The sequence below is a fragment of the Solanum verrucosum genome, unplaced genomic scaffold (assembly GCF_900185275.1).
Source record: "Solanum verrucosum unplaced genomic scaffold, falcon-dt-bn FXZP01001278.1, whole genome shotgun sequence".
NCBI lineage: Eukaryota > Viridiplantae > Streptophyta > Magnoliopsida > Solanales > Solanaceae > Solanum > Solanum verrucosum.
In genome coordinates this window covers 969,802-996,348 of record NW_026020317.1, presented here as the reverse complement: position 1 = coordinate 996,348, position 26,547 = coordinate 969,802, and the positions used below count along the sequence as shown (strand labels likewise).

General features: G+C 36.5%; 1 protein-coding gene across 3 annotated transcripts in view; it reads right to left on the bottom strand.

Moving 5' to 3' along the window:
• Nucleotides 1-25,907, bottom strand: part of LOC125835191 (probable serine/threonine-protein kinase SIS8) — a 28,865-nt gene extending 2,958 nt beyond the window's left edge. Inside the window, exons 1-13 of one of the 3 annotated variants that reach the window (XM_049514315.1) lie at nucleotides 25,610-25,907; nucleotides 21,392-21,756; nucleotides 20,949-21,152; nucleotides 19,958-20,149; nucleotides 19,491-19,744; nucleotides 17,296-17,382; nucleotides 12,908-13,003; nucleotides 10,614-10,700; nucleotides 9,341-9,446; nucleotides 7,942-8,230; nucleotides 2,582-2,705; nucleotides 2,441-2,460; nucleotides 2,065-2,221 (exon numbers count right to left, since the gene is read on the bottom strand). In XM_049514315.1, the coding sequence (XP_049370272.1) occupies nucleotides 2,065-2,221; nucleotides 2,441-2,460; nucleotides 2,582-2,705; nucleotides 7,942-8,230; nucleotides 9,341-9,446; nucleotides 10,614-10,700; nucleotides 12,908-13,003; nucleotides 17,296-17,382; nucleotides 19,491-19,744; nucleotides 19,958-20,149; nucleotides 20,949-21,152; nucleotides 21,392-21,640 (1,865 nt within the window). In that variant the 5' untranslated portion in view covers nucleotides 21,641-21,756; nucleotides 25,610-25,907. The remainder of the gene's footprint in view (nucleotides 1-2,064; nucleotides 2,222-2,440; nucleotides 2,461-2,581; nucleotides 2,706-7,941; nucleotides 8,231-9,340; nucleotides 9,447-10,613; nucleotides 10,701-12,907; nucleotides 13,004-17,295; nucleotides 17,383-19,490; nucleotides 19,745-19,957; nucleotides 20,150-20,948; nucleotides 21,153-21,391; nucleotides 21,757-25,609) is intronic. The other 2 variants (XM_049514316.1, XM_049514318.1) reach the window with 2 other exon arrangements.
• Between the last annotated feature and the right edge of the window lie 640 nt (nucleotides 25,908-26,547).

The following is a 26,547-nucleotide window of genomic DNA, read 5'->3' as shown; positions in this document are numbered from 1 at the left end:
TTCACAAAATTGACTATCAATCTCAATGTGCTTAGTCTTCTCATGAAATACTAGATTTGATGCATAATGTCAAACAATCTCAATGTGCTTCTCATGAAATACTCAATTTGATGCATAATGCCAATAAAACACACTGATAAAATTACAGTGTTGAACTTCCCAACCCAAGCATGCAAAGACTGTTCCAGACCATAGATTGACTTACGTAAACGACATACAAGACTAGCCCTGAGCAACCACCTAATTTTGTTTCTTGGGGTTGTTTAGTAGCCTTGTATGTTGATTACGTAAGTCACTCTATGGTCTGAAATAGCTTTTGCACACTTGGTTTGGGAAGTTCAAAAGGTCTGCGATATCCAACTCTGTCCTCAAGCATTGGAACCGAGAGATCAAATTCTCAAGAGATTTGTCAGAAATAGCAACATTAAGCAATTACAAGCTTACTAAATGCTTGAAAGGTAGGTGGAGGATTCACAACACAATAGTGAAGAGTTAAATGCCTCATCTTCGAACATGGAAAACTGAAGAAGAAAATTTGTACTTTTCGCCCTTTAGAAGTTCAAGCACGAGTTGCTTGAGCCCATTCCATGATAGGAAACATATCAAGCTGTCAATCTAAGAGAAATGTTTTGGATCCGGAATATTGGAAATTCTACACTCATTAATTGGTCCTTGAAGAAGTGAAAATAGATGAAAGAGAATCACACCAAGCTTAGCTCTAACTTTACGGGTTGATATATCTTCTCATAGTGTCTGATCAAGCGTTAGTTTTGGAAATTTTGACCACTTATACCGCCATTTCCTTGATAAAATACTCGTCCTAACAACATCTCATAAAGGCAAACACATTAGAATGACATCAATGACATAGTCAGGAAGGTTGCTAATTATATCACAAGTTCTTCTGCATGGCGCTTCCGTCATATTTGGAACCGATAGAAGAATCTAGATCAATTTATACTATCAAATTTTTCTCTAAAAATCTCAACTCACAATATGATGAAAGCGCCATGCAGAAGAACTAGTGATATAATCAGCAATCTTCCTAACGATGTAATTGATGTCATTCTAATGTGTTTGCCTCTACGAGATGCTGGTAGGACAAGTATTTTGTCAAGGAAATGGCGGTATGAGTGGGCAAAAGTTCCAAAACTAACGCTTGATCAGATACTAAGGGAAGATATATCAACCCGTAAAGTTAGAGCTAAGCTTGGTGTGATTCTCCTTCATCTGTTTTCACTTCGTCAAGGACCAATTAATGAGTGTAGAATTTCCAATATTCTGAATCCAAAATATTTCTCTTAGATTGACAACTTGATATTTTTCCTGTCACGGAATGGGATCGAGCAACTCGTGCTTGAACTTCCAAAGGGCAAAAAGTTCATATTGCCTTCTTCAGTTTTCACATGTTCGAAGATGAGGCATTTAACTCTTCACTATTGTGTTGTCAATCCTCCACCTACCTTTCAAGCATTTAGTAAGCGTCTTCGCTTGTAATTGCTTAACGTTGCTATTTCTGACAAATCTCTCGTTGCCCAATGCTCGAGGACATGGGACTGGATATCCTAGACCCTTTGAACTTCCCAAACCAAGCGTGCAAAGACTGTTTCAGACCAAGGGTGACTTACGTAATCGACATACAAGGCTACTAAACTCCCCCCATGAGCAACAAAATTAGGTGCATAAGTTCCCCAACCTAACACAATTGTCAATTTTACTAATTCTAAGAACAATATTTAGCTCCAAAGTGACTTCTAATTTTTATTTTATTTTGTCTAAGGATCTTAGCAGGACTCATTTACAACTTTTCGAAGAGTCACATAAATTTCCAAAGTGTGTCCGACTGAAGAAAGTTGATGGAATTTTGAAGTGCAATGGCACCTATCCAGTCGTATGGACAGTAGCCTTTATCAGACACAATGTATAACATTTCTAGGCTTTATGCCAAGATTTTGCGAGCACCCCAAAACAAAATTATTGAAAAGGTAGTTGAAATAAAAAAAATTAGTTGGAAACGAAGAACTATGAATTAGAATCTGAGTACAGAGTTTATGTTGGAAATACCTGCATATATCACAAATCATTTTCAATCTCCTTTGCCAGCTGAGGTTATTCTTCTGTCCACTTACATGAATCAAATGATATAGGGATCCCATCTCCATGAATTCAGTAACCACGGACAAACGAGGTGGAGTTGTGCAAGCACCGAGGAACAAGATAACTGAAAGGAAAAATGTGTTTGGCAAACAACTACAGAACTGTTCCTCCACCAAAAGTGTATTATTTGAATTTGGTAACATAAAACTGAAATGTATTTCATATTTCCCATAGAATCTCAAGGATCAAGTGCCTTCTACAACTTTTAATTGCATATTCAATGAAGTGGGTACAAGCAGTATGCCATCACAAACATGGATTCAGGGAAGAGCAGAAAAATTACCATTTGGGTGGCGAATGCGGCTGCATAAAGGGAAAAGAGATACAAGGTTAAGCTAGCTAAATAAGTATATCTGATTTGGTTCACTTTATAGGATGTTCCTGAGGTAAAAAAGACGAAATGATTTGTTTAGTACTAGCTTACCTCAGGATGGATATTTCATTGGCAAAATCTTCAATGTTCTCTTCAGTCAATTCTTGTTCTAGGAAAACTTTAACTGCAACCTCTGTTCCATTCCAAATACCGCGAAAGACTTCTCCAAAAAAACCTTGAAATCATAACAATCAGTCAGCAAGATTTATTTGATATGAGCTCAACAGAAAATTAACATACATAATCCGTCACATAGTTCAAAGTAAAATTACCAAAGGGATATCTGTGAGTGTCCAATTGGGAATCAACCTCAGTTTGGAAATAGGCATGATTAGTCAGATGATACCCAAGTCTGTTTGTGACCCTAAATGACCAATGGTATGCCTTGATGAATTTTTCAAGTTTTGAGATCTTTTACTTAACCATCTTTCTATGAGTACGCAACGAACAAAATAATCTAGGTGGATTACGGATTAGGTGTCCATCAATTGCTGAGTTACCTCTAGCTATCAACATTGGGACTGCATGATGATGGGTTAGTTATATAATTGGAGAATTATAGAATGATTAACAATTATATGAACACCAGTTAATGATCTCCAGGACTGATTAAAAATTGATGACGTTTCCATCTCCACCGTTGTAGAACAGAACTAATGAAAGATAGAAAAACTAGAAACTCATACTTAGTTAATGGACTTATATGCCCGCTTCTACCAAATAATATTCATAAATAAAGAATTGAGAATGCATGATGAGTTTACCTCTTCAACAACAACAACATCATACCCAGTAAAATCCCACAAAGTGGAGTCTGAGAAGGGTGTACGCAGTCCTTACCACTATCTCTCTGAGATAGAGAAACTATTTCTTAAAGACCATCGGCTCAAGCAAATCACAGCAGCAAGAAAATGAAAAAAGATAGTAGGGAGAAACATGAAAACTAATAGCAAAGCAGTACGGCGCATATATGCAAGGAACCGTAACAACCAAGTGTGATCACTTAGACACAGTAAACCACAAATGATATCAAATACCAAAAGCTAAAGACTACATTAATACTACAACCGACACGGTGCACTATACTACCACCAAACCAAAAACATGAAAAGGCTAGTAATAGGACAAGTCTTACCTACTACCTTCTACCCTTATCCGCGACCTACCTACCCCCTATCCAAGGTCATGTTCTTAATAAGATAAAGATGTGTCATATCATGTCTAATCACCTCCTCCCAATAATTCTTCGGCCTACCTCTGCCTCTCCTCGACCCCACTATATCCAACCTCTCACACCTCCTCACCGGGGCATCTGCACGTCTCCTTTTCACTCCCTAACCTCAACTTGTCCACCACGGAGGCCACCCTCACTTTGTCCCGGATATCCTCATTTTTAATCCTATCGGTCCTAGTACCCACACATCCATTTCAACATCCTCATTTCCGCCACTTGCATCTTTCATTCTTTTGAATTTGAGAGTTTTTGACTGGCCAACACTCCGCCCCATACAACAAAGCCAATCTAATCACCACTCTATAGAAATTACCTTGAAGTTTTGGTGGTACTCTCTTGTCACACAAGACACTGGATGCAAGCCTACACTACAAGCCTTCACTTCATCCATGCCGCACCTATACGATGTGTAACATCATCATCGATCTCCCCATTTCCTTGGATCAGGGACCCCAAATACTTAATCTCTCTCTTGGCGACAATTTGTGAATCAAGTATCAATTTCATGCCTGCCTCATGCGTCACACCATTTGAATATACACCCCAGATGAGTTTACCTCTTGACAGAACTAAAAGTTCTGAATAAGTATGAGAAAGAAGAAAAGCATCAAAGCAAAGAAACTATGAAGTTATCTAATGAATTTCTATGTACGGAACTTTGTGACCAATCTTGTTCTTTGAACCAGTCAACTGTCAAGGACTTGGAGGATATGAAAATCATCTTGACATGGACTTTTGTCACTTGCAAACTCAGAGCCAATACATGCTCAACAGATCCAATTGGAAAGACACTATGTTGCTTATTCAATTAGCTCTATGAGAATTTTATACCCACGAAAGTTGTGATTTTTGTAAAAGTTTTAAGTAATTTCTTTTTTTATCAAATAAGAAGGATATCATTAAGAAAAAGCATCAAGAAAATGCAATCATTACAAAGAGATTATCAGCTCCCAGGAAGGCAAAAAAAAACCTATCACAACTATCAACATAGATCTATGGAGCTCTAAATTCTAGGAATGAAGCTTTAAGTAATCTTACCGAGAAGGAAATACAATGCACCCAGTCAATCATTGATTTCTGTCTCTGCCCTCTGCCAAATTATACTGTATGTATCTCTCTCTCTCTCTCTCTTTCTTTATTCAATTCTAAGAATCTATGAAGGAATGTATCCCAGTACAGATAAAGCATGGCCGCTAGTCATTATCCATAATTTTGCGCTAATATCCCTTACTAACTCCACCTATGTGGTTCAGTTGGAAAGAAAAAGAACCATCATTGGAGTTCTTGGATGAATTATGTCATCCTAAAGATGAAAGAGGGATTGGAGTTAAGAGAATGGAAAATATCAACGACACATGCATTATTATGAACAGAAGGTGGAGATTCAGGACTCAACCATCACTGTGGGAAGCTTTTCTCAGAGCTAAATACTGTACCAGAGACCAGTAAAAATGGTCTTCAGGAAACTCTCGGGCATGGAAAGGTTTGATGCAGATTAAACTCAAGACTGAGAAGCACATATTTTGGAGAATTAATTCAGGGGAATGGAGTTCTTGGTGGGACAATTGGACACTTAAAAGGAACATTAACTATCCAATGGCCAGGTTCCCGAAGATCTGCTAAACTAGTCAAAGATTTCATGGAGCATGGTAGCTGGAATGTGAATAAGCTGGAAGGAATGGTAACGGAGCACCTGGTCAGATATGACAGAGGTCCATTCCCTTTGTAAAATCTCATTGACATGGAGACAGATTAAAAGAAAATTACGTTTTGATGATATTATTACTAAGTTTGGAAATCAGATTGCGTTTAAATGCTCGTGTTGCAATGAACCACAATGTGAAACTTTACACCATGTACTCGTTGAAAGTGATGCTGCAGTTCCCTTGAGGATTTTTTATTTTTATTTTTTGCAAACGCCAGGGGCATACAAGCAGCATATTAGACCTATCAGAAATGTCTTGAGTAGTTGGCGGCAGCTTAAGACTCAGAATGTAGTCGACAAATACATATTACAGGTTGTGCCAACTGCTATTTGTAGGGAGATATGGAGAAGTAGACGTGCTTGTAAGTATGGGGACAAAAGCTGCATTAGGAAAAGATTTTAAAGCTGCAGTATCTTCTTCTCCTAGCATGCAGTATCATATTATGTGGAACATTAAAGCTGCACTAGGAAAAGATTTCAGACATGAATTGGCCAACAATCTGTGAGATGGTTGAGAGTCTGAAACCAGTTACTATATGGAAGTCAACACAAATGGCATGGTCATTAGAGAAGGGATGAACGTGGTGATTTAATCATGGCCTTCTCCTCTGCAGTTGTGTGTAATTGGAACATGGCAGGAGCTAAAGCTGCCAGATTTGGAATTGAATGGTGTTACACAGGGATTTACCAGATTCATAGTGGAGCTTGACCGATTATTGATGATATTTTGAACAAGGCTACTAACAAGCAGAAGTTGAGGAGGATGATTGAAGATATCATTGCAAATCCTAAACCAAGATGAAGTATATGTTAACCATTGTTACAGAGAGGTGAACCAGGTGGCAGACTGCCTGGCCAACTTTGCTACATCCATCAATGAAGGCATAATATTCCATTCCTTCCAGTGGCTGCCAACACTTGATAAGGGCCCTTTCCAACTAGAAAATGGCTACTCCCTAGCATAAGAATTAGATATGACAAAGTGATTTTTTTTTGTTGGCTAGAATGTATAGCTGATCATGGAAGAAAGAAGACGTAGTAACTTTCTTCTACTTTTTTGTAATAGAGTTGTACCTCTGAGGTTACACCTGCCCCCCCCTCCCCCCCTTTTTTTTGGTTGACCTCAATGCTTAATAAAACACTGCCCAAAGTCGATCTGGGTAAGGTTATTAAAAAAAATTGCCACAGTGAGCTTTCTCACATTACTGGTCTCAAGCCCGGATAATGGTGGAGGATTGCGGTTGGTGACAATCAACATAAATCTAGTCAATTTATGATGAATCCTCACCCCAACTTGCTTGGGCCTGAGGCGTTATTGTTCTATACCTTACTGGGCTAGGGTTTTATGCTTTCAGAAGGAAATGAGAAAAGGAAAAAGAACACACGATAGATGTTACTCTGTACAGATAATCCTTGACTTTCAGGATAATGATGTGAAAACTTTCACAGTGTGGGAAAATAAGGGTAAGTTGCACACAGGTGAAAAATATGCTGCCAAAAGAAAATAGCAAGGAGCAGATTCATGACAATGAATTAACAATTAAGATACCACACTAAGATAAATAAGCATACATAATAATGGTTACTTGATAAGGGAACATACATCAAACTGTACATGAGAGAAATGTCCCAGTAACTGTATGAAATCATTCTTTCTTTTCTTTTGGCTTTAAATGGTTCAATCATTGTCAGCGACTAGCATGTGTTTTCAACCCTAACCAAACAGTAAGTCATGCAGTTATAGCATATCGAGTAGATGGAAGCAAGGAATACAGATGTTGTCATATATTGGATGTGGTTCATTTCCCTACTGAATTTAAGAATCACCTTTCATTTCATTTTTCTATTCCCCAGAGACGTTACTGGCAACTTAAACTAACTTTCAGAACCTGATATCAGATGAAAAATTAACAGTGTGGTACAATCCACACTGGTTAAAAAATGTAATTATGTCACTCCATGAAGAATGAACACATTACAGATCTTTGGAGGTGACAGGTACACAACCTCTTGGTGAATCATAATTCTGTGTTAATTTTCTGAATGCTCTGTGATGCTTTCCTTATTAGTTGTCATGTTTTCTTCACTTCTGTAATTTATTTTTCACAACTACTTTGATTTGCTGCACTTGAGCGAGGGTCTTTTGGAAAGAGCCTTTTACCTCCATGAGGTAAGGGTAAGGTCTTGCATATACTCTACCCTCCCCAGACCCCAACTATGGGATTACACTGGGCATGTTGTTGTTGTATAGCTATTTGTGTTCAAAGAAACGAAAATAGCAAGAGAAATAAATGCAGATGGACCCTAACATGTGAAATGAGCAATGTCCACTGACCAACCACCTGTGTTCCCACCCATAGGAAAGCCTTTAGTTAACTGCTACTGAATGCACGACTCAATAAGCACATGGAGCTTCAAACTACACGTGGGTTAATTAGGTGTCATATTGTAGTATATAAGAAGAATGTATACCAATTCCAACACGTGCTCCAATGGTTATTTCAGAGAAATCAATGTTCCATTCATCAAATGGTAACAATGGTTTGTTGAGGATCCTTGATGATTCTATCACTTTGTCCAATCTTGACATCATATCAGGACTGCCAAAAATTCCTGCTGCCTTGCCTCTGCCATAGCTCCAGCGTGGTGATGAAGGCAGGGATATTGCTTTGTCAGATGGCAAGCACTTCCTGTGAAAATGCTGTGCCTGACCTTTTTCACTATTTCCTGTATTTAGGTCATCTGAACGGAAATTTTGTACCTGGAAAGTGGTTGATATGATTAATGTCATTATTGAGTTGAGCAAATTCTATGGCTCTTATTCTATCAGTTGATCCAACCGACTCACAAACAAGTTAACAAGCATAGAAAACAAGGTCTTACAGAGTTAGAGAACCGGTTGGAAGTGGCTATAAGAAGCATAACGTGAAAAGTATTAAGCACAAATTATTGAAAGCAATATCACAAATTAAACACACTAGGAGAAATATTTAACAATCACGGCTTTGCTTCTCGGAAATTGAAGTGGATTTCCTGAAGAATGTAAGAACTTTTTTCTTAAAGAAAACTATAAGCACATGTCCTCAGCATGTTTAAGATTTTCTATTTCCTTTTATGACAATGGTGTCTGGAGAAACTTCTGTGCACCTCAAAGAATCTACCAAGCAACCTGCTACACCCAACAAGCACAAGTGCTGGGTAATCCATCAAGGTTGGAGCAGATGAGCACACACTGAATGTTGTTGTCACGATTCAAACCTGGGATGTCCAGTTGTTACTCCTATGCCTCAACCTCTCAGTCACCCTTGGCAACCATGTTTAAGCTCATATAATAAGCATAGACACATTGTGTCCTTCATGACATATTAATACCTCCCAAAGGTAACTTCCTCTGCAACAAATTCGGATTTAGTTGGAGGAAGTTTTGTTTATTCTGAGATAATATTTGGGTAGATTTGTAAACTGGAGTCACTGCACCAGATTAGACCCAATTTAAGCTTAATGTGGATTGGGTTCCATCCAGGGTTAGGTTGATTGTACTAGTTGTCATATTATTTATTTCATCTTTTCAACAAAATGGAGCTTGAGGGTAATCCCATTTACTGTAATGAGCATCTGCCTCAGATCCATCCAAATAAGAATTAGTCCAATTGGAATTTACTCTCCTTTCCTTAATTACAAAAGATGTAGTCAATCAAAAACATATTTTACCTAATTTAAATTTAAAGTATGTCTGGATAATAACTTCCAAATTTTAGAGTTACCTATCGAAAGGTCTTGGAAGCAAGTTTATCCAGATAATTCTAAGAAAAACAGCTAGATACCTGTGTATCCTTTTGTAAACAAGGAGTTCAAGAGAACAAACACTCACTTGATGACCAGAATTATCTTCCCCTTTCCTTGTAGACAAATCAAATGTTGCTTGTTCTGCTGAGAGATGATTTTTCTTCATAGTTGCATTCATTTCCCGAACAACCCTACATTCAAGGTCAGACAAATGCTTACGAGAAATGCAGAAAGTTGGTGTAACCTAGAAGGAAATAGGCGCTGTTTATGTATATCTCTTGCATAAGAATAGATCTGGATGGCTCATTCAGGTAAATGGAGTAAAATGGGGGCATCTCTGTACCGCTTATAAATTTTGCTAGAAGATTCTGCAACCCTGTGGTGCATTTATTGTGGTGCCAAAACGGACACTATTAAAGCGATTGAGGGGGTTGTCAGTTTTCTTTAAAGGTAGTTGTCGCTTTATAGTCATTTTATCTCTCAAGCTATTCTTGTCAAAATTGAGACGTCTTTTTTGTCATGTCATTCCATGAGTTGTCAAAACTAGTTGTACAGCTCACAGTGGAAATACAAGATGTCAAAACAATTCGATCTAGCAACATCCTCATTTGGAAAAATCTTAGCATTGTATGTATAAAAATGATGATAAACCTCTGCTATAACTATTATTCCGCATAACTTGCGTAAGCGACATATAATAGCCGTTCTCTCAATTTTTACTTGTCCACTATACTAAAAATAGATATCAATTTTTACTTGTCCAGCTTAGAAAATCAAGTAATAATTATCATTCAGTTCCTAATTATCCTTATTATAAACTAAATCGTTTCCCTATGCATTTTTCAAACACATTGAATTAATTGTATTCAAAGGGTAATATATAAAATTTTCATTCTATTTATTGCTCTTTAAGGGATGTTTCAAGTCAATACTGGACAAGTAAAAATGGACGAAGGGAGTAAGTATATACTCATTTGGAGCTAAGTATTGAAAATTGTCTTTTTAAGAGAATGTGAAACTATTTTGCTAGGGAGAAAAGGAAATGGAGGATAAAAGAAGAAGAAGAAAGGAGATGACTGAGCTAAAGGTAATGCTCTCTCCGTCTCAATTTATGTGATGTTTTTTGACTTGGCATGGAGTTAAAGAAAGAAAGACCTTTGAAGTTTGTGGCCTAAAACAAGTCATAGATGTTTGTGTAAATCATCTCATTAAGGGGAAAATGGGCATTTTAAAGTTAAATTGTTACCAAATATAGAAATGTGTCATTTTTTTGGGACTGACCAAAAAGGAAAGTGTGTCACATAAATTGGGACAGAGGGAGTAGGAGGTTTAGTTAGAGACAAAGGGACATGGTCAACCTTACAATGTCATCACCAATCTCCGGAATCATGCTAATGGACCTCCGTCTTCTTCTACGAGTGTGTATAGGTGATGCACCAGCAGACCTGCAGTCAGTTCAATTCATGTGTCATGTTATGATGCTAAGCCATGAAATGCGGACAACACTTCCAGAGAACTTCTGCCACTCCGGAAAGAGACAGGAGTAAGCATAATGGCAAAGAAGCATAAAGTTAACAAATCATCCTCAGCAGAATAAGAACGTTGAATCATTTTTTTGAATAAAAACATTGGATTGTTTGTGCACTTCCCCATGAAATAACAGAAATCGGGGATAATCGATAAGAAGCAAAATCTTCATGCTCTTGACACAGTTCAAAGAGTAAGAAGCCGAAGTGTATAAGGTACACCTTTCGTATACATTGCAGCCAAACAACCAGAACAACACACCTCAAATACATATGAACTCCTAGTTCACTAAGGAAAAATAAAACAGCTCCACCTGTCAATGGATCATGCCACTATCAGTTCTCATTTCAAGCATGATCTGTCGGGTTGAATATATTACACGACCAGGCTACTGCCTAAAAATAAAATTCTGTCTTTTTCTTTGATGACTAAAATACAAACCTCTATTATGGATCCTGAAGTGCTCAGGGAACCTTTTAGATACATAACACAGCAATTAACCATAACACACCTCAAATATATTATACATATGAACCCTCCAACTTCACTGGGGGAAATGTAAAACAGCTACGCCCCTCAATGTACAACAATTCACAGATCATGCCTACATATCACTTCTTGGTTCAACCATGATTTGTATGGTTGAGAATATTATGCTACCAAGGCAGTATAATGACAAATTTGACTTAATAGAGAATCAGAGAATAGGAAAACAATTATACAGCCAGATTGTAACACTTAGAAAGCAAAATGCTATATTTGATGCAATTTGATAGTTTATATTTATTAGATGTTTGATCTTTAAACAAGAAAAAGTACAATGAAAGGGAAAAACAACATATAGACAGACACAAGATTTATTAACATTACTGACAAATAGATGTGGTGACAAAAAGGAAAGGAAGGCTCTGATACTTAATTGATGTAGCACCTATAATGAAACAGAGAGAAAGGCAGGGGGGAGAAATGAGAAAGGGAAAAAGAGAGAGATAAAGAAAGAAAGAGAGTCTGAATGAGAGAAAATAAGGGAGAAGGAAGTAGAAGATAGAGAAATTTTAACCAAATTTAGCAAAATAAAAACATAAGGGTGTAGGATAAGGAGTTTAAGTAGAACTCTTGAAATTACTAGACCTCTCTCTTTAACTAGAAAAAGGAGACCTTTTGTTCAACTAGAAGATAAATATTTCTCTAATACTTAAAAAGAAATTAGTTTGATAAGATAAATAAAAATCAAAGATACAGATAGTATAATCAATCATTTGTTAAGCTACATAATTCTCCACCAATTAATTAAGCTCGATCCCGATGAGTGGAACTGTTGGTGCAACTCCCAAAGGACCTTCTTGAAATACTAACTGAAGAAGACGAACAGATCCATCAACTAATGGCAGGAATAACAACGATTGATGCTAAAAAGTACAGTAGTGTGATGAATCAAACTTTATCAATGATAGATGCTAAGAGTACAGTATTGTGATAAATCAAACTTCAAACCTCAGCTTAGACACAAAATCAAAGTACCAGCAACGGGAACGAGATCAAAGCAAGAGGAGGAAATGAGAAAGGGGTGAAAGCGAGGAGAATAAGAGGGACATGAAGAAAGGGAGAAAGATTGGTTGAGAGGAAAATAGAAAGATGGAGAGGAAGGAAAGAAGGAGATCTGAGAAGCGTGCCTGAAAAAGAGGATAATAGAAAGAGAAATTGTAATGCCAAATCAATTTTGCAAAACATAATTGAAGCCTCCAAACAAGTTAGTTAGAGTTCTAGTTTTAGGTTGAGAATTCTAAACAAATCAGAACTTTTGAAACTAGAACTCAATTAGCTAAGAAGATAAGATAACATAATACTGTGTCTGCAACTAAAAGATAAGATCTAAGTAAAACAGAAAGATAAATAAAACGAAAGGCTATTTTTTCTGTAATTGTTTCTTGAGCTACTTCACTTATTATTCCAATCATTTAGATTAAAACAAAACTGGAACAGGATACTTTCATCAGGTCAATATCTTTAAGACCAACTAGAAGACTGAAGCCGTTAAATGATAAAGGAAATGTATGTTCCTTCAAACTATGACAATTTCAGATAACTATTAATCTAAAGATATAAGAAATGGTAGAGTTTGAACCTTGAAGAAGTAACGTCATAGTTGCAGTCCTTGAAAGACTGTGCACGACCACCAAGAATAGACCTCCCAGGTCCCCTGAAGAAAGGATGCTCTGGACTGAAAAAAGGATTTCAAGTTTAAGTATCAACAGAAAACCTAAAACTCTAACAGCCAACATAAACTCATGTAACTGCGAAGTAAAAAGATTGCTTTATAACAAAATTTGGAAAAGTTTAAACATCCTGAGATATAAAATAAACATCTTTGTTTTTACGAACTCACAACAGTCTTACGATAAAATTTGAGAGCATGTTGAAACTTGCAAATAATGAAATAACTAACAGCAATTCTGACAAATCAGAAGTATGAAATAGGACTACTTTTATATGATAGATATACATGGTTACAATAAATGGGGAGATCCACTTTTACCCACAGATTATTGAACCTGCTGTAGGAACATAGAGAAATACACACAGCTTTCAGACTAAAATATAGGATCAACCAAGACAGAGTGACTCCAAATGTAAATATTTTATTTTTATGATATATTTAATATTTTAAAAACAATTGAAGGTAGTGATGACTCTATGTTTCTCTAAAGAAAAAGAACACAAAAAAATTAATCAGCCCAAACTACATAGACCTATCTCACAAAACCCTTTAAGTTAATCCATAGTGATGTTTGGGGACTTCTAGGGTGGCAACTGTAAATGGAAAAGGTGGTTTGTGAGTTTCATAGATGATCACACTAGACTAACTTGGGTGTACTTATTGAAAGAGAAAAGTGAAGTAAAACATATATTTGAGGCTTTTTATGTTATGGTCGAAACACAACTTCATGAGAAGATTCAAATATTTCGGAGTGATAATGGGAGAGAGTATTTTCATGTCCTAATACACCCCAACAAAATGGAGTAGCTGAGAGAAAAAATAGGCATCTTATGGAGGTAACTAGAGCCCTAATATTCACAAGTGGAGTCCCTAAATTTCTTTGGGGAGAAGCTCTTTTGACATCCACTTATCTTATTAATAGGATGCCTTCCCGTGTTCTAGATTTTAAAACCCCTTTTAGTATGTTCAAGACATACTTCCCTACTTCTAGATTGACCACTGATCTACCTTTGAGAGTCTTTGGGTGTAGTGTATTTTTTCATGTTCATGATCATAATAGGAGTAAACTTGATCCACGTGCTAAAAAATGTGTTTTTGTTGGCTATGCCCCTAGTCAAAAGGGATACAAGTGTTATGACCCAAATACTAGGAAGGTTATTGTCACAATGGATGCCACCTTTTTGGAATCTCAATTATTTTTTGGGTCTCATCTTCAGAAACATAGTGAAGATTCAATGGATAGTAAGGATTCTCGCGACCTCACATGCGAGAAACAAAAGGATCTACCTTTTATGATAGATACGGGAAATAGTATTTTTGGTAGTAACAACCTTGATAAGGTAAGAGATCCCAACTTATATAATGAAAATAAGGAAACTGAGACAGTAGAGTCTTTTCATGATACAATTAATGACAAGGACATGGAGCAAACAAAGGAATTGCAGGTTTACATGAGAAGAAACCGAAATCAAGAAAAAGAGACTAAGGACGCTCAGCAGAACCAAAATTCCACTCCGCAAGATCTTACTGATATACAAGGTAATTCTCCAGAATCTAATTCTGATTTGCCCCTTGTTATTTTAGACCTTGATCTTTCAATTGCCAAACGTAACGGAGTAAGAAAAGTCACAAACCATCCCATGTCAAATTTTTTGTCATATAGAAACTTGTATCCTTCCTATATAGCTTTTCTTTCTCAATTATCTGGAATGGAGATAACGAGAAATGTGCAGGATTCTTTGAATGTTCCCGAGTGGAAAGAGGCAATTCTAGAGGAGATGAATGCTCTTAAGAGAAATGAAACCTGGGAAATGGTGGAACTACCACGTGGAAAGAAGACAGTGGGTTGCAAGTGGGTGTTTACCATCAAATTTAAATCAGATGGGTCCTTGGAGAGGTATAAGGCACATTTGGTAGCAAAAGGGTTCACTCAGACCTATGGAATTGACTATCTTGAGACATTCGCTCTAGTTGCCAAGTTGAATTCAATCAGGGTTCTTCTGACCATTGCTGCCAATCTTGATTGACCCCTTCAACAACTAGATGTGAAGAATGCATTCTTGAATGGAAAACTCGAAAAAGAAGTCTACATGGATCCTCCTCCGGGTTTTGAAGAAAGGTATGGAACTAGAGTGTGCAAGCTAAAGAAATATCTCTACAGGCTCAAACAATCTCCAAGAGCTTGGTTTGAGAGATTTACTCAGTTTGTAAAAAAACAAGGGTACACTTAAGGGCAAGCAGATCACGCCATGTTCATTCGACACTCTCTTGAGGGAAAGACAACTATCCTGAAAGTGTATGTTGATGATATTATACTTACAGGAGATGACTTGCCCGAAATGAAGAATTTAAAGGCACAGTTGGCCTCGGAATTCGAGATCAAAGATTTAGGTCAGTTGAAATATTTTCTTGGCATGGAAGTAGCAAGATCAAAAGAAGGCATTATGGTGTCACAAAGGAAGTATGTACTAGATCTTCTAAAAGAGACAGGCATGAGTGGTTGTCGTCCAGCTGAAACACCTATTGATCCGAATATTAAATTTGGAAACAAAGAAGGAAATGCAGTTGACCAAAGTCAATATCAGAGACTAGTGGGGAAGTTGATTTACTTATCACATACTCGACCTGATATAGCTATTGTTGTAAGCTTAGTGAGTCAATTTATGCACTCTCCAAAAGAAATGCACCAAGAAGCGGTCTACAAGATTCTAAGATATCTGAAAAGTTCACCAGGGAAAGGATTGTTTTTCAGAAAAGATCAAGATAGAGGCATTGAAAGCTTTACAGATGCAGATTGGGTAGGTTCTACTATTGATAAGATGTCTACATCAGGATATTGTACTTTTATCTGGGAAATCTCGTGACTTGGAGGAGTAAAAAGCAGAATGTTGTAGCTCGTAGCAGTGCTGAAGCTGAATACCGATCTATGGCCCACGGGATCTGTGAAATGATTTGGCTCAAGAAGATAATGGAAGAACTAAAAAAGTTGTTTGTGTTACCAATGAAGTTGTACTGTGACAACAAAGCCGACATAAGTATTGCTCACAATTCAGGTCAACATGACAGAACAAAGCATGTTGAAGTGGACAGGCACTTCATAAAAGAGAAGATTGAAGAAGGGAACGTGTGCATCCCTTTCGTCACAACAAATTAGCAAATTGCGGATATTTTCACGAAAGGCTTGTTTAAACCAAAGTTTGAAAATCTTGTAAGCAAGTTAGGCATGACAGATATTTACATGCCAACTTGAGGGGGAGTGTTGATTTGTAAATATCTAAAGTGTGATCAGATATGATTATAGGATTTAAATTGATCTTATAAAATCATATCTGATTTGCTATTGAATAGGTTACGATATTAGATCAATAAAATCATCCCTTGATTCTCAAATCTGCCAGAATCAAGGGATCTGATAGCTAGTTAGTCAGTTTTCTATACTATAAATATGTATCTCTATGGATGAATAAGATTGTACAATTTTGGTACCAAAACTTACATCTAGGTATATAACTAGGTAATCATCTAGCAGTGTATCAGTAGGTTGCAACTGAATATGCAACTTTTAGAGGTCTATGCCTCCTGGTCCAGCCCTATAAATTTTATATTCCAAGCCTGAATGAAGAAATCTCTTCTTCTAATTATTTATTAATTTATTTGGTAAACTGACCAACAAGCATAAAAGGAAGAAGTCATTAGAAATGGGAACAGAAAAGAAAAAGGCCAAATCCCAACTGGAGCTCAAAAGCTGCATGGAGTCCACCTCTCTTTAATTTCTCTTTCTGGAGAAACCCAAAAAACTTATAGTTCCTAACCTTAATAAGTAAAAACATTAATAATAACTAAATAAAATAAATATCAATCAATTCAACTGATATCTATCATAAGAATACTTTACTCTCTTTCATTTTACACTAATTACAAGGTTTCACAGGATAGGATCTTTTGGGATTGTTTGTATTTACAGATTGGATCAAATTAATCAGAGGATTAGTTGCAGAGACATCATCTCATTGAAAACAGTCCCCTTAGTTAATTCCATGAACAAATTAAGTTTCAAGTTGTAAGACCCTCATCGCTTGCATTCGAAACAGAACTCATATTCCTTAGTGTATCTCTCAGGAGACATGAAATAGATCATCTTCTAAAGAAGAGGATAATGATCATTGGCATGCAAGAACAATTACATCAGAAAGCAATTGGGAGTTGAATCTCTAACTTCAGCTACTTAATCTGGATAAGTTAGACTTAGGATTCTCTGTATCTTAAGTCCTGGAAGGCTATAAGACAAACTGAACCTTGAACTTGAGGCCCTCTGTTCAGATACAACTTTGTTCCTTCCATGCCAAAGTGAACTTTTGACATCGGGCTGACTGTGTGATACGCTGAAGAAAGTGAATAACACATCAGAAAACACAAGGCAGTACTCAAAGGAACAATGAGAGTAATTTGTTCCTTGTAAAATCTAGGAAAATTAAGGAAGATGAAGAAGACTGGACAGAATATAAAGATGTTTATCCATACAGAGTTTTGAAAGCAACTGCATTATTACTCAAACTTTATGCTTGTCACAGATGGGCCAAATAAAGTCATTGGGATCCATCCAGCTTATGCCGATACAAGGACTGCCTTTTCACATGCATAAGTGAAACGAAATCAAAATTCTAATTTATTCTTTTAATGAAAAAGTTTTATCTTTATTGTTAGTAGTTATGTCCAACTTCCTAACTTCCTATGTCCTAATTCATGTGTGATATGACTTTGATGGAAAATATTGACAAACTTTAGACTGATACTTGATCCATAGGTGCCAAACTTCAATGGCTGAAAACTAATGCTATGCATGTGTTACATCACATAAGTTTTAGATGCCAAAGACTGAAATAGAATAGAAGTCTATTGGTCAACAACTTAAAACATGAAAGCCAGACTAGAACAGTTAGTTGATTCTGAATGGGTTATAAACAGTACCACAAGATGTTGAGTGTTCCCTATCGGAAGTCAAGAGAATCATAAAAGGAATTGTCCACAAAATTCTTGATGACTATGGCATAGCAATTTGAAATCACTAGAATTAGGAAACTCTTCATATTTTACACTAGGTGTGTTTGTGGGATTACACTGGGTATGATGTTGTTGTTTTCCTTATGTCAGTAGCTCAAACTTCTATACAAAAGCTCTCATATTACTTATATGTTGTTAACCACTAATTTTAAACAAGAGTTGATTCTGAATGGGTTATAAACAGTACCACAAGATGTTGAGTGTTCCCTATCGGAAGTCAAGAGAATCATAAAAGGAATTGTCCACAAAATTCTTGATGACTATGGCATAGCAATTTGAAATCACTAGAATTAGGAAACTCTCCATATTTTACACTAGGTGTGTTTGTGGGATTACACTGGGTATGATGTTGTTGTTTTCCTTATGTCAGTAGCTCAAACTTCTATACAAAAGCTCTCATATTACTTATATGTTGTTAACCACTAATTTTAAACAAGAGTTTCTCTTCTCTCATGTACAAGTTTCAGTGCCTCTACATTCTTGGTAGGATTAAGTAGCTTTTGCTTACCAGTAGGTTGTCTAACAACATCTACCGAGACAAAAAATTATGCATTCCCATTGTTTAGTATTCCTGCCTCTTATAGATGATAATTTTGACAGCACTGGACCTCTTTCAATGATTGTTAATAGCAATACAGAGCCTCTCTTTGGTGACTGACTCGACGTCTCCGCCCATCTTTCTGATGACGCTCTGGCAGAATCATGCCTATTCTGCCAGAATTATGGCTGTTCATCTAGAAAGTTGTAACGCTCACATGCGTGTACCAGTAACAAAAAGACCAAGGTGGCATTTAGGAAGTACAGACACCCACATTTCCCAGGATGAGCCTCTGCCAGTAATTTTTCTGGTGACAAGGTGCCTTGACGTCTGAGATTTGGGGACGAGCCAGCAGTGACGAATTGAGAAGTCTATCTTCATGCATGTAATTTAGTTTACAATCCTATAATGCCCCTAATTACATAATTATTTCGGGAGCATTTCCCTACTTGCAATATAGATATCCTTGCCATATTTATGAATTCGTAACAGTTCGGGAGAATATAATAGAGAAAAGTAGTAAATTTTACATTTACCGGAAGTGGACAAGGACAACTGAGATAGGCCTAGAACTATCTTTCTGGACTGACGAATAATTAAAAACTCTAAATGGTGCCCACGTTACAGGAGTTTAATTTTCACCAATCACCAGCATAAGAACATTAACTTTGGCCCACATTCTTTCCAACTAACATTAGGTAATATAAATGTCATTTTATTTAAAATGGTTAGTGTGTACTCATCAAAAAAATAACACACACACACACACATATATATATATATAAATCATGTCAGGTCAACCAGAACAATTAGTTTGAAAGAAAGGGATAAAAAGTTTGCATTCTAAACAAATATCATGCAAACTAGCCTCCCCAAGCTTTATACCCTTACCTTCCAGTGCCACTGTAGTCGGAACTGAAACAGGTAGGACTAATGGGATCCATCGGTGAGTTACATGAATCAGTTTCTACAGAATCACTCTCACCAAAGAAATGTGAGCGATGTAGCTGCTTCGTTGAACAAGGAAACAGCTTGCCGGGATAATGCATAAGGTCAACCAGTAGTTCTATAGAATCCAGAATGACTGTGACACAGATGTGCTTAGATGAATCTGCGCACTCCAGCGCTCCTCCTCTTGGGAAACCCTAATATTAATTAGAAGATAAAATGGAGGGAATTGAAAGAAGAAATAGGGGTTGGGAAGAAGAAGAGAACAAACTCCAGAATGATTGTGCATCGAACAGAAGCTTGAAAATTCAACTGAATGCAATTTACTTAAACACAAAAGATGGAAAAGAATCTTTTTTTTCCAATTACTGAAAGCAGACTGACATTTTGCAAGAGAAATAAAAGCTCACCACAATCAGCTTGCACTCAAGGCCCACAGTATCAGCAAGAACTTTGAATAAGATTGCTCGAGAATGGCAGGAACCATCCTTTATTTGGCACAGCATGTGGATTCCTTGACTACCCAAAGCATGTGAGACTTCCTCAAGTGTACCACTCACATGAGTGGACTTGTACTTAGGATGCTTATAGAAATCACAAACCTAACCACAGTGTATGCTGTCAGACTAAAACCACACAATCTCAGGAAAACAGAGTTTTCGGCTAAATACGCTAGCAGTTAAGTCATCTTTTAATTTTGGAAACTTAATTCACAGTTACACAATAAGAATATGTCATACAGAATTATGGGTTATATCAAGACTAGTTTTTTCCCTGCATGATAGTCCTAGATGGCTTCATGCATTAAAGGACTGCCAAATTCATATGATGCATTTAGAAAAGTGAAACAGATAACAAAAACTGAATGAAAAATAATTAATCAGAAAAATATCATTTTGATAACAAATCTTGGGCTCATCTTTTTCTTTTCCGGTATCACATAGTTCCACAAAATTATATGGAAATTAAAATTGAAAAACCCTCCATATGGATATTGTTGTTTCCAGAGGAATAATTGGTTCAAGAAACTAGGAAAACTTTTGAAAAAAATTCAAGAATACGTAGAAACTACATACTTCCTTAGAAATAATTTGTTGAGAACTTTTAAGTTTGTTGAACTCTTACATTTGAGAAACCTTAATTTGTATTTGAGAGAAGATGGTAATGTAGTTTCAGTTTCCTTTTCAACTCTGCAAAATATAATAAATATTATACATATATTCTGATTACAGCTTAATCTTATTTATGCAATATTCTGATAACAGCTTAATCTTATATATGCATTATGGTTGCCAACACTACTGGAAAATGTAAAAGAAAAGTTATCATGCCTTCTAATAGTAAAAGGAAACTAACAAGAACTAAACCCCAGTATAGACAACAGAATAATAGATGACGCACCAACCCTGCAATCTTCTTCACAACTACAGCTGGAGTCGAACTCAATCCTTTCACTAAAGTGAGAGTGAGCTGTTTTAACATGGAAAGTTTCTTATCTTTATGCATATTGACAAGAATAACATTAGGTCGAAGACCCTCTGTCTCCAAAGCATAAAGGTCATCCAAAGATGGAATAGTATCGAATAGCTCCTTGAATCTTCTTTCCTGCAGAAATTCAAGAATTAGAACAATATTGAGTTGACAAGATCCCATCCAGAAAAGAACCAAAGCAAACAAAAGGTACATATTCAGAATGTCATGTTAGCAACATAATTGACCCAAAAAAAAATAGTGAGCTACACTAAAAACATATGATTCAATTTCCCATCTTTCCATATTAAGAGAATTCATCCAAGTGAAGAAGGAGAAGAATCCAAGACCACACAAAACTATGTTCTACTCACTGGAATAACAAAGTAGAAACCATCAGGAATAGGCTCTGCAAGTTCCCCTGTGTCCCACAGAATCTGAGACGCTCTCTTTGATGCTAAGCCCTCTCGCTCCTGTTTGCTGCTCAATACAGTAGAGTTTGCTTTATCTTCGGAAGAAACCAGAGTGATCAACTGCAGTTTGTCGGAAATATCTGCTGGCCACCAAGGAGAATCGGGAGGCAGAGCCTCTGCTGGCCCGGTATCATTTCCTGTCTTTTCCATCTCCTCAAAGATTCAAAATTCTATATCATGTTCAGCAGATTGTGACCCGAACTGATAACTGTACACGAATCCAATATATCTCCAAGAAAAATTTCAGACAAGCTCTATGAGATGTCCTGGTAAAAGCATGACAACAAAATGTAATTAATTTTACAGTTAATGAAGTGCACGCCTTGTTTTCTTGAACCTGTGACCTAAGCCACAAATCCTCCACCTTGTTTTCCAGAAAGATGCTGAAGTAAATAACTGGAACTTGATGCCCCCAAGGCGTAGCTCAAGTGGCAAAAGGTGGAGGATTTGTGGCTTAGGTCACAGGTTCAAGCCCCACACCATGCAAAGCAAAGCCCGGTATTTAAGTGGAGAAGGGTAGAGGGGCGGCATTATCCACCGAGTTAAGAAGGTTGTGATTGGTCCAAAGGGCGGGTCACAGACGGATTTCTCGGTTATCAAAAAAAAAAAACTGGAAATTGATTTGGTGTATTGCTCGCATTTTAAGAAAATTTACTAGTCACTGGGAAGAGGCTGAATCTGTTAGATCCCGCATCAATTGGGGATTTAAAAATGGGTCTTCTTATATGGTTGTGAGAAATATAAGAGAAAAATATTATTGAATTGTGTATCTACATTATTACACTGAAAACCCTATTTATAGACACTATATGACAACCATTCCAAGTAGGATTCTATATACTATTCTTGTTCTTATTCCTATTCTAACACTCCCCTCAAGCGGGTGCATAAAAGTCATAAGCTTGTAACAAATGTAATTGATACAAGGGCTAGTGAGGAACTTGGTGATGATATATGTCGGTTGATCACTTGACTTCACGAATTTTGTAACAATAACTCCTAAGAGTATCTTTTCACTGACAAAGTGAAAGTCAGTCACAATGTGATGAAATACTGGATTTTGATGCGATATGAAGGGCCGCTTGATTATCACACACAAGTTTCATCTGATCGATTTCTCACAAATTCTCCCCCCTAAACAAAACTCTAAAAGCTCTTAGAACTACATTGTGGATGCTACCAAATTAGAACGAATGAGCTTCTATTTATAGAGTCATAAATCATTTCCTGAGGAGAAAAGACTAGCCAAATATGGAAAAATTGTGTTTTTGTTGTTGGAAAAGGAAAACTCAATTATGGTAAGAAAATCAGGGCAAACACCCAACAATTCTCCCCCTTGGCCTGCCTGAGTTTCTGACAAATTAAATTTGCTCCAGGTTTATCCCAATTTCTTGGTTTACCATTTGTGTCTCCATATTATATCGTCTAAGCTTCAAATATCCAATCCTACCCATGCGAGCAGGCTAAGACCATTTTTTTATTAGTATCAAAGGGATGGAACTTGGTCCAGAGTCTAGTTTTCACTTTTGATGAAGTTCAGTGTCAAGTTTTCATATCCAATAACATTCATACCTATTCGACTGACAAATTATGCAAGCAAACCAAATCTGAGGAAAACATAAAATAGAAACGTCCAAAAGCATAGCCAGATACTAGAGATAAAATAATAAAAAACATAGCCCAAAGTCACAAATAAAAGCAGTTGCAAACTGATTGTGTTAGGCTAGTTTTTTGATTCCTCTTTCAAGTTTACTCTGACTTTCCAGACTACATGAGACACCGGTAGAAATCAAAATAGTAAGAAACTGACCCATATTGGGCAAAAACAACGAAATGAGCGTACAACTGAGCCTGGGTCATTTGTACTTCTCTTTTTGACAATGGTAACAATAGGATCAATTGTACTTTTCTAGCTTTAAGAAAAGGAGACATTTCAAACAAGACAGTAACTAACTAGGTAAAACTGAAGCATTGTGCATAAATTAGATAACAGTTTTCTCCATGGACAAAATATTGCAAGTCCAAATGTACAACAAATATTTCCCTCTTTTTTCCAGCAAAAAAGTTGATTAATTTTTTGTTCCCTTTTCCTCAAAAAAATATGTGAGATCAGGCCTCCCTCGCTAAGAAGATATTCCTCTGAACTTTGGGTCAAAAACACATAAAGGGAGGGAAAATATATTGGAGTTCCTTTTACAGAATTTTGTATTTACATATTTGGATAACCTCCATTCCGGGCTAATTGTGCATAGCTCTTGCAACTTGCAAGCCTCTTTTGAATGAGATCAACATCCAAAACCAGATATTGGACTGAAAGGTCATTGAAATGTGCTGGTAGATTCCAGGAACTGATCTGATTATTTAAATGTGGGCTTTCTGCCCCCACAACTTCATGTTGCCTAGAATTCTAATAAAATGAAGCAGTCGATGCGATCATTCCTAGGGGAAGGTCCTGATACAAAGCACATGGAAACAAAAATGGACTGTGAGTATGTGTGTCCATGACAAGGGAGGCAAGTTAACTTCTTTAAAACTATTATGAAGATATCTGAATATTTTGAGCAAAAGCTACTTTTACTTGTTAACAAAAATCTCTGGTCAGTAAACATCTCTCAGGACTGCCCATGGATTTGGGAAAAGTATTTGCGCTCATTTCTGCAGCAAGGAATTAGATAAAAACAAGAAATGAAAATGATTATCGAGCTTCCCTTTGATTTAAGCCCAACTATCCTCATCCCCAGATATATGAATTTCCCGGGTAAGTGCTTTGAGTTCAACTAGGAAATTTACCAGTGATACAATCGACATTGTTATTTTTAAGAGCTGAACGGCTGCAGCCTCGAGCAGAAGTTGTACAGGGACTTATTTTGAAATGGTCCGCTAGTTTAATTTTCTTTATTCTGGCACAAACACTCTAAGCTTTGATTTATATGACCAAGGCCACTATCAACTTCCTTAAGAGTCCACTGTCTTTATCTTTCTACTCATGCTAATCTTGAGTGGCACATGTTTCTATCAATCCTAAAGAAAGAATGTCCTGCTACTTTAATCATTTCTTCTTCTTCGTTTTTTTCAGAAGGATAGGACTTAGGAGAGAAAAAAGATTAATTATATCACCCTACTTCATTCTTTCCATCAGCTGACTACTCAAAATTCAGGCTTTCAGCATCCCAGTATGAAATATCAAAATTCACTTTGACATCACCATGTTAACCACGCCTCTAATTTTCTTTGACCATTAAGTTTCACCTTTTATAGTAACAACACAGCAGAACCCCAGAAAACATCTGCCATGCCTTTCCATCCAACAAATCAATATTTGCAGCCCTAAAACAGCCTGAGCAATTCCACTGCCTTTAATGAGTGATTCCATCATCCTAATGCAGTAAAACTCTGAACTTTACAGGTGCAACTGTCTCGAGCTAAGACACCATGTCTTTCATCTCATTCCAAGACTAACTTAAGCAAAAACAGCCATAGATTAATTATCTGCAAGGATAACTCGAGCAATATAGTAAAATCTTTGACTTTAATACTTCATTCCCTAAATAGAAAAATAACCCCAACCCATCCCTCATACAAAATGTCCATCAAGGTGTAACAGCCCAGCCCACTAGTATATTGTCCACTCTGACCCTAGAACCCACGGATTTAAAACGCGTCACTAGGGTGTACGGCCTTCTTACTTATACACCCAGCATCTCTTCCGCGCTCCTAAGCTAGGCCGTCACACGAGTGACACTCAGAGTTACTCCATCCAAAGATTGGCAACATAGAATAACTTATGCAATATATCCAATCACAAAAAAAAAAAAAAAAAAAAAAAGCTCCTCCAACACAGCTAATCCAATAGAAAAGAACTCAGCTTGTAAAGATTTGGATGACTATAACCCAACAAAAGGGTTAGCAATTAGATTGCAGCAAAAAATTGAAACTTGATCACATAAAACTCCAATGCTGTAAATTTGGTAATGCCCCAAGTAAGAAAAAACAATCATATTGTTACTTGTCATAAACCAAAAACCCCATATAGCATTATACTCAATATCACCAAATCCGAAAGCTATAAAAGCTAAACAATAGTAAAGAAGGGTACCCAGATGAAAAATACTGTATTACCTAGTATTGAAGGACGAGAAGTGTTGAATGGTTCTTGAAATCATACCATCTGAATCTGAATAGAGCTGACTTTGCTTTTGTAATTCGTTATTTATTTCCGAATCTGAATCTGTGTGATTATAAAATAGTATTTGTGATTTGAGAGAAGGGGTTTGTCGGGATTGAGGAAAGGGTTAGTTTGGCAATGGCTATGGCAATTTCCACTACACTTCCGGCCATTCCTCTTCTTCTGCTTCACTTCTACCACTTTTTGGATCTCGTTATAACTGTCACTCATTCAATCTCATTATTTCTAATTAATGCATTGTCCCTATTTTCTACAATATCAAACAGATTAATTAAAAGTTGAATATGCTTAATCATATTTACAAACAAAATTTTAGTAAATTTGATCGTGCATTGCTTATGTCTTATTTAATGAAAATTTATGGATCAAAGCATTTTTAATTTATGACCTTTACTTTTGTAAGATAAAAGTATAGTGGATCCTAAAATTGATTTATACATGTATCGATATAAATTTTATGTTGATGTATTCATCATTTCAAAGTTCGACTGAAATTGTATATAACTTTAATAGTTGGCCAAAAAAATTTAAAATCATAAAAACACTAATGTCATGCAAGAATTCACAAATCAAATAACTTTGGATCTAATAATGTAGCAAAAAAATAAGAAGTCGTAACAGTAAACATCGAGTTGTTAATAATTCTGCAAAATTATTGTCTTGTCTTGATCCAAACTAGTGACACTTAGCAAGTTAATATTTACTAAATAAATGACATATATTGTCAAATTCAATTAATTTTCATTATCTCACAAAATATATAGAAAATGTATTTGAAATTTTATGATTAATTGTTTAACTTTATATATCTAAAACATTAGAGGCATAATCATTCAGAATACAACGTACCCTGTTTTATTTCACATGTATA